At 36.3% G+C, this 8,592-nt stretch overlaps 1 protein-coding gene across 3 annotated transcripts; it reads left to right on the top strand.

Annotated features, from left to right (window-relative positions):
* The first annotated feature begins 446 nt into the window (after positions 1–446).
* On the top strand, positions 447–7,274 carry tnni4a (troponin I4a). 3 transcript variants are annotated; one of them, XM_047803734.1, is made up of 9 exons: positions 497–557; positions 1,736–1,910; positions 2,192–2,223; positions 2,373–2,376; positions 3,379–3,432; positions 3,617–3,748; positions 5,430–5,519; positions 6,415–6,585; positions 6,853–7,274. In XM_047803734.1, exons 3-9 carry the CDS (start codon positions 2,213–2,215, stop codon positions 6,937–6,939), a joined length of 549 nt encoding a protein of 182 aa, XP_047659690.1. In that variant the 5' UTR covers positions 497–557; positions 1,736–1,910; positions 2,192–2,212; the 3' UTR covers positions 6,940–7,274. The 3 variants fall into 3 exon arrangements, with proteins under 3 accessions (XP_027007037.1, XP_047659690.1, XP_047659691.1); XM_047803735.1 differs by having other exon boundaries at positions 1,736–1,940; XM_027151236.2 differs by lacking the exon at positions 1,736–1,910 and having other exon boundaries at positions 447–557.
* Positions 7,275–8,592: the final 1,318 nt, after the last annotated feature.

Raw genomic sequence — 8,592 nt, 5'->3', positions numbered from 1 at the left:
ATATGGTATGTGGTGATTGATTAATATTTCTTGCCCATTTCTACTAGGTAATATAGACATTTTCAGGCTCTTTGTAGCAGTGCAGGTGAAATTCAACTGTAATTAAAGCCTTGCTTGGCTGAATTTCGAAGCTCTTTAAAAGCAGGCTTCTGAGTGCTGCAGTTGAATTATGGTGTCATGCTGTGCCATAAAATGGTCAATTAAACAATTATATATCTGTGGCACCTGACCATGAGCACTTTCAAATCTCTGTTGTTTTTGGAGGGGCTGTGCGACCTTCACATCAGTTAAATATGAATATGAGTTTTAAAAAGACTTTTTTGTATATTTCTGTGTATTTTGTACTATAATATGACTGTGTCCTTGACCATTGTTTGTGTACAGTAGGTTTAGGATGGTAAAGGGCAGAAAGGTGGTGTTGCCCAGCAAGAGGCGTAGCTAGGGTTCTATTTTAGTGAGCCATTCACATGTAGGAGGAGAGGCATCAGTCATCAAAAATCCACCACACGGACCTGTTCTCTGCCTGACTGCTCATTCTCACTGACATCTTGTTACAGGTAAGAAGACTGTATCAATGGCTTTTTATCTTAGCTAATAGCCCAGTTCAGACATAAGTGGAGATTAGGTTTGAGTGTGAAGTGTGTCTTGAAGTGCGGAGAACATTTTCCATCTCAAATGGCTCCTTTATCTATCCAAGTTCATAAAATGACTTCTTTAATTCTGCTAGCTCATTATTTTGTTCAATCCTTAACAAGATTAAGGGCAGCGGGTCACATTAAGAATTAAAAAAGGTGCATTATGGGAGGATGACTGGACATTTTCTGGCATTAAATGTTTCTGGAGATTCTTAGCCATAAACATCTGATGTTTCAGATGCTATCATTTTGTGTAATGTCTCTCCCAGGTGCTGCTGTTGTTTAATATTCCATACATTCTGCATCATGTTTATTTAGAAGGATTTCTTGCGATCAAAGTCACAAAGCTTTATTGCTGTTGCTGAACTCTGTCATAAAGTGGGGCAGCACTTGGCCTTTACTCAACACCCATTTCCTGGCATGAAAGAAGGGAGCAGAGAGGGAGGGAGAAAAGAGAGGGCAACAAACAAAGATGAATATCTATACAGGCATGAGAGACAGGTGCAAATGTGTGTGTGTGTGTGTGTGTGTGTGTGTGTGTGTGTGTGTGTGTGTGTGTGTGTGTGTGTGTGTGTGTGTGTGTGTGTGTGTGTGTGTGTGTGTGTGTGTGTGTGTGTGTGTCCACGTGCCAGCATATTTCATCCTGTCTCATTCTGAACTATTTGCGTTGATGCAAGTCATTTTCCCAAAATCGAGCTGCAGATGTCAAGGATGGAAAAATCACTTCCTGTGTGGGAGGGTGTATGAGAAAACACATCACCATTACATGTCAAGTCACAAGGATGGCTTTGAAGGTCAGCAGCTCCATCATTAGCTCCATTACAGCAAGTGACTACAAAGTCCCCCAAAAAAGATAAGCCGTGTAAACTTGTTTTAGGAAAGTGACACATAGTTGGCTCCGAGAGGGTAGTTTTTAAAAGAGGCTCAAGTAGGCTTTCACCGCTGACATTCCAACAGTAGACACAGTCACATGGCAGACATGGTTTCTTTTATATCACATTTAACATGTCGGCGGAAGGCCATAATCAAACACTGGGTCATATCCATATCTCGCACTGGATGACTCAGAGTGTCCTCACTTACTTTATTCTTCTTTTCAGCGATCTTCTGTATTTCATTGTCCAAATTCACCTTTAAGACCCCATTAACCAGAGCACTGTGGCATCCGTGACCTCGGCAACAATAGAGGAGACGACCTGAGCCACACCTTGCTGGCTAAGGTCACAGAATGTCAGATCTCTGCCCTGTAACGCTCACTGAACTGAAGCATTCTGGGTAAATTACAGTTCACCACATGTGGTGAAGGTAAAATGTATAATTGAGCATTTTCTGAAAGTGATACATGCTTTTTTTCATCCTAATTTCATTACTTATATAGAACTACTGTATATTAGTGTGTGATTTGGAGACAATGTGTAAGACACTGCCAGTGACTGTGATCTCTCTTTCCATGATGGTTTGGTTAATCCATGGCAGACAGCTGTCATTTGAATAGCACAGGAATGTGCAGAACTCAATGCGGAACTATGACCATAAATATTTTGGCTTGCTTTCAGAACACGTAGTGCAGTGTGACCATGTCTGAGGGGTAAGGGTCATCTCTTCTGACATAAACACTCTGTTAATATGACATTCGCTTAGCATATCTGATTTGCAGTAGGTAATGATGAATGGTTCAGTAATGTACATATGCTTGTGTTTACTTCTATTTCTGTGTGTGACATCATCCTTCAACAGACCGGTAAGAAACCTGACACTAAAATAAATCTAAAGCACTTATTATAAACTAGAACGGTTAAATCGAACGGTTAAATTGAAAATCCCTAGAATTTATTTGAATACATTTTCATGCCCAAATTCATTATATTGAATATAGAAATTCTTTACAAATAAATCTTTGAATTTATTTTTGAAATACACTTTTATTTTTTATTTAAAAAGTTATCTTTTTATAATATATATTAATATATAACCTAATATATTTATATTTATACCTAAAATAATTTTTATTTATTTAACAGCGTTAATGTTCAGATCTAACAATCTAACAAATTTTAACAAAATACAGCAATATTCTGTGCACTGTGCATTCTGTACGCAGTAAAGGAACAAACTTTTTTCCTTAAATTGGGATTTTGTATAAAAAGTTTACAGAGATATAGGACACTAAAGACATTTGGCATTAAGAAACACAAATAATTTAGAAAGCAACAGAAATCAGAATAATGATTTATTTACATCAGTAATGTAAAGGTAGGTCTAATTTGACGTGATTTAGACCGTTTATTTAAAGAAGTGCTTTTTCTAAGAGTTTAATACTAAATCATGGAAATACGGTATTTTTTTAAATAATACTACAAATGCATGAGCATGTACGTTTTATAGCCTGGAAGCTGTGTGACATTTATCTCACCTAACTTTCATATTTGACAGTAAATTACCTTCAGTGAAATCAAATATCACACAATTTCATTGCATCTCTGGACTAATCCATCAGTAAACAGTCGTGTGGTCCTGCGGATAAGTGATGATGTGCAGTAGCATGGTGTATACAGTAGTAAGCTCCACAGTAGGTTTGCACTCTTAAGTCGTGGGCGACTGAGCTCTCGTGTTGGAAATTCCAGCAGTAATCAGCTCCGGCAGTTAATGCATGCTCCATGGCGTCTGTGGATTAAGGCCCATTTACTTCCTAATGTGGCTACAGAATAAAACAGGAATGACTTGTCTCTTTTTTGTCTCCCAGAGGAAGTCCAGATCAAAATCCAAGTACCCGGCAACACGTAGGCTCCTGCTGAAGGTGTGTATTTTGAACAGATTAATCACCACCATGTATCCATTATCCTCTAATTCCTTTAATGCTTTGATTTGTTGGCTTGATCAGGTGGCTTATTTAGATCATTATCAGATCAGAAGCTTATTTATGATATGATTATCATCTGTACTGTGAAGCATTAGACTATAAGCACTTCTTTCTTTCCCAGACCAAACTTCTTAAGAAGGCAGAGAGTCTCCTTGTCAAAGAAAAAGAGCAGAAGAAAATAGACCGAGACAATGCTTTGAATGAGAGAGTTCCTCCTCTAAAGCTCTCAGGACTCTCAGTAAATGAGCTTCAGGTATGTAGCAGGGTCCAAACTGGTAGTGTTTAAGTTTAAATTGGCCAAATAAATGTATAAAGAAAATGAAGATGTATAAAATACTAGTAGTGTTTTGTTTTTATTTGTACAGAAACACATTACATTTGTTCGTACAATTCCTTTGGGAAAGAATGAATCTAGATCTGAATGGAGAAACATTAAAAGTGGTGTCGGAAATCATATACCAGTTTTCAGCTCTCATAAACACATCCACTTAAAAGGTTTCTGTAAATATATAGCATAAAAATATAGTACAGAAAACAACTGGGCAGTTAGAGAAGTGCACTGGATTACAATAAAAATACTCCATTTTTTCAGATACTTCATATTTTATGCAGGAGTGAGAATTGTAACCCTTCTCTTTGTGTCAGCGTCTAGAAATTAGTAGAGAGGTGGTTGATTTAATGTAATTAGTGTACAGTACAACTGAGTTTCAGAATGGTCGTTCACTGTGGCATATGAAGAAATAATTGATTTTAGTATCAAATATAATACATCTCAGCTCTTCTTATGCCTATAGGAAGAAGAGTGTTTCTAAAGATTTCTGAATTAACAGATGAGCGCTTTTCCTATAAATAAGACTACCGGTATTCAAACAAAGTTATTATGAAAATGATTAAGAACAAACTGGTGGTTTGTTGGTGTGAAAATTGGTCTGATATCCTAAATATCAGGTCAGTCTCAACAGTCTAAAGGAAAAAGTCGGCACTCCCCATTAATACAACTTCACCTGTAGTGCCATGAAGAGAAGATGTAGGCTACAAACAAATTTGGGTCATGCGCCCACCTTCAACAAAATTGGAGTATATAAAACAAAATGTAAGTGACTGGTGAAGCCAAAGTGAATACTTAAAATTCTCACATGTGATAGTCTCTTGGAACACAAATTCGGTTGATTAAATAAGTGGATTCAGGTGGGATTCCTGCTGGGTTGGAATGAAAACATGCACCCACACCAACCCACTAAGGATAAGATTGTGGATAATACACACATTCTCTCTCACACAGTATAAACTAAAGTAGAGTATAAACAGAATTAGCAAGAAATTTGCTAAAATCTTATTGAAAATATTAGTATATTACTGTAAACATACAGTAGAGGTGTTAGAATGCTTGTGTCAGACCTTCTGGGGTTTGAGGTTCGAGTCCCTCCTCTACCCATTGAATTTGCATGTTTTTACAGATGCTATGGGGGTTTTTCCTGCAGGTACTCTGCTTTTCTCCCCAGATGCGTTGTAGGCTTAATATATTACTCAATTTTACAGTAAACAGTTTACAGTAAAAAAAAAAAAAAAAACGTTATAATTTAAAAAAAAAACACTGAGGAACCCATTAACCTCTTTATTATAATAGTGTGCAGGACCTGTATTTTCTGTATTATTTACAGACAAGAAAGAAATGTGCTGGTATGGGATGAAATAGATGATTCACATCCATAACCTCTTAACATCCATGTTTAACATCTTTTTTTTTACATTCCTCACTCCCATAACGTTCATCTTATCTACTGTATTATATAATTGTAGTCTTTTTTTTGTAGAAATTTGTTTGTTAGGAAGGAATAACTCAATGATACACTGAGAGTTTAAGGGCTTCCAGCATTATACAGTCAACTTAAGACTGATTTCTCATTATAAATATCTCTTAATTATCTTTGCAGGAGCTTTGTAAAGATTTGCACCAAAAGATTGACATTGTGGATGAGGCTCGATATGACCTTTCGGTAAAAGTGGCCAGAAATGCTTCAGAGGTATTCTGAGAATTATTGCATATTTATATAGTACTGCAGTTAATTCCTGTGCACTTTGCTGTATCAATTGGAAGTATCCTGTAACATGTTATTCTCTTTTGCACTTTTCAAAATCCTGTTAGCCAACATTATACATTAGTGACAACATCATACAGTCATCTCATTATAATGATCCATCTCATTCTACATTCATCTGAGACTTTGTGAATGCTGCATCCCAAAAGCCACCTCATCTATTTTAGCCAGAGCAAAGGCGTCGCTAAATAAAGAATGCACGCTCCTACTGTTTATGAACGTAATTAGAGATGGGGTGGTGTGATGCCAGCCCAAAGTTCATTATTTTTAAACATCCACAAATGTATTTATTCCTCTTTGACCACAAAATCAGTGCATGAAACATGTTAGTTCCTGTTATTGCTTATGATACAGCAGCTAAAGACAGCTGTTCCTTTATCAACTCGTCTTCTCTCCGTCTTAAAATTAAAAAGAGAAAAGTCCTCTGTCACTGACAATAGAGACTCGTCTCATAAATGTTAAATAAACATAATCTATAAAAGAAAACCTCACCGTATCAGCAACTACAGCTCTTTGTTAAATACCATGTTTATTATTGAACTTAGTGTCCCTGCAAATGAGATGTTACCACAGAAATAATAACAGAACAAGAACATTATTACCAACCTGTGATTGGATCGGATTGGATTGGATTTGATTATAGCCAACATTATAGCTAGAGCTGCTGTTACGGAAAATGAATCTACACCTTCTCATAAATCAGATTCGTATCAGATTCAGTATTATATTCATTTCAGGTGCATAGCAGTAGTGTTTGTTTCAGAAATTGGACACTTAAATCACATCTATGGACACTTAAGGTCAACATTCTTTGTGTCAGATTCAATCACTGCAGCAGAAGATCTACGAGCTGAAAGGGAAAATGAGCAGACCTAAACTGAAGAGAGTGAAGAAGTCGGCAGATGACAAGTTGGGAGCCCTGACAGACATCAAGCTCATGAAGGCCGACTTCAAAGCCAACTTGAAGACTGTGAAGAAGGAGGAGGAAAAGGTGATGCTGATGTCCTCAAGGCTCTGCTACACTGATAACTGTTTGAGCATTTCACTGAATGCTATCTATCAAGTCTTTGTTTTATAGTCATACAATAAGCCTTTGTTTTTGACATTCATGCAAATGCTCAATGTTCAAGTGCCATTAGGAATAATTGCATGCTCAGAACATTTGTACATTCAGAATATTCTATTTTTACTGCTCTCCTGCTGTTTTTGGCTTTCCATTTCACTCCATGTGCTCTTTCTGTCTGCTCCTCACATGCAGAAAGAGGAGGTGACAGACTGGAGGAAGAATGTGGAAGCCATGTCTGGGATGGAAGGCAGGAAGAAACTTTTCAATGCCGGACAGTGAACCAAAAATGGTTTCCTGTGGTGCTTTTACAATATTTAAAGTTTAATGGGAAAATATTTGATTCATTAGAAATATTTCTCCTAAAGAACTCTGTATGGATTTCTCTTGATGTGTTTTGTGTGTCTGTTTTTCGGGGTGATTGTTGAATATTCCAAAAGGCATTTATGCCTTGTGTAGAGTAATGAGTGTTGATTTAAAGCTAAATTATGGGGCATATTACCAGGAGAGATGGATAAGATGGAAAAACAACATAATATTCCTATCCTACCAACTATGTAAATATTTGATTCATATTCAGTGTGATTAGCCTGAATAAATTTACTCTGGTTTCTTCACCAAATGTCTGTTGATTTGATCATATACCTGAATATTTTTCAATCTGGTTATATTTAAACACACAGACAAACTCTTAGTTTTTGGTTTCCTCATAAATCCCAACTAAACATGGCAAAAGGTAGATTTATTGTAAACTGGCATTGCGCATGAGTGTGTGAATATTCATGCTTATTGTTCGGCTATGATATATTGTCATATCATGAATATACTCCTGCTCGCTCCCAGTGTTCTCAGGATAGTTTTCACATCCAACACATTTCTATATTATGTATAACATTCGGAATTCATCAATATCTTAACCTATAAATGTTTTAGTACACATGTCAACAAAGTTAGAGTATATTGTCCCATTGTATATTGTCTATTAAATATTTATAGATTATTGATTGGACATAATCGGCTTTATTCGCTGCCCTAAGGTTCAGCATTTTGTACTGTTTGAGAGTTTCATCTCACTAAAGTTGTGTAGAGTAATTATTTGGTTATCACCTGTCAGCTTGACCCAACCTGGCCATTCTCACTCAATAACAAACCATTATCACCAGCAGAACAACCGTAATTGGCTGAAAGACAATGGAAGAAATTTCAGGTGTGCGGTTGTTCCTGTTAAAGTGACTCTGAGTTTAGTTATTACATTTTTGCCCACAGTTCACCTTTATAACTGCCTGCAACCTTTTTCATATCCTGCAAGGACCTCTAGATCTAGACCTTCTCTTCTACCCTGAAATGCTCAGGACAGGGAATGGGGAGTTCTCAGCTGTAGTTCTTTCTCTATATTGTTTATGCACATTGGTAATCAACTTGAATGATTAATTAAAGGTTCCCTTCATATTCTCTGTGATTTAACAAAAATAAACAAACAATCAAAAACAAACAAGCAATCAATTAATTAAACAAACAAACAAATAGATATATAGATAAACAGGTAAATAAATAAATAAATAAATAAATAAACAAATAGATAAACAAACAAATAAATACATTTATTAATTAAATACAAAAGATTTTAAAAACTTTTTTGTCAAGTATGATGAATGTTCCAAAGCAAAACTTTACCACCTTCGGGGTTTTTTTTTTAGAATGTTCAGCTCCATGACCTTAATATGGTGCAATGTACGTCAATTAAATTTGATGTTTGATTTACATCTGAAAGTGGGGCTGTTTTCATTGCTGCTGGTTTCATTTGCCTACTTCACCAGATGGAGGCGACAAAGCTTAGTGCTCATATATGGCCTCTTTCACATGCTCCAGTTAGACTCTGGCCTTTTGTATCAACTCAAACCCAGGTCTGCTTGTGATAACTGGCAAGATTCATCA

Source organism: Tachysurus fulvidraco, chromosome 19 (genome assembly GCF_022655615.1).
Source record: "Tachysurus fulvidraco isolate hzauxx_2018 chromosome 19, HZAU_PFXX_2.0, whole genome shotgun sequence".
In the NCBI taxonomy this organism is placed as follows: Eukaryota; Metazoa; Chordata; class Actinopteri; order Siluriformes; family Bagridae; genus Tachysurus; species Tachysurus fulvidraco.
Note: the sequence above shows the minus strand (reverse complement) of the source record. Positions and strands in the feature narration are given on the sequence as shown.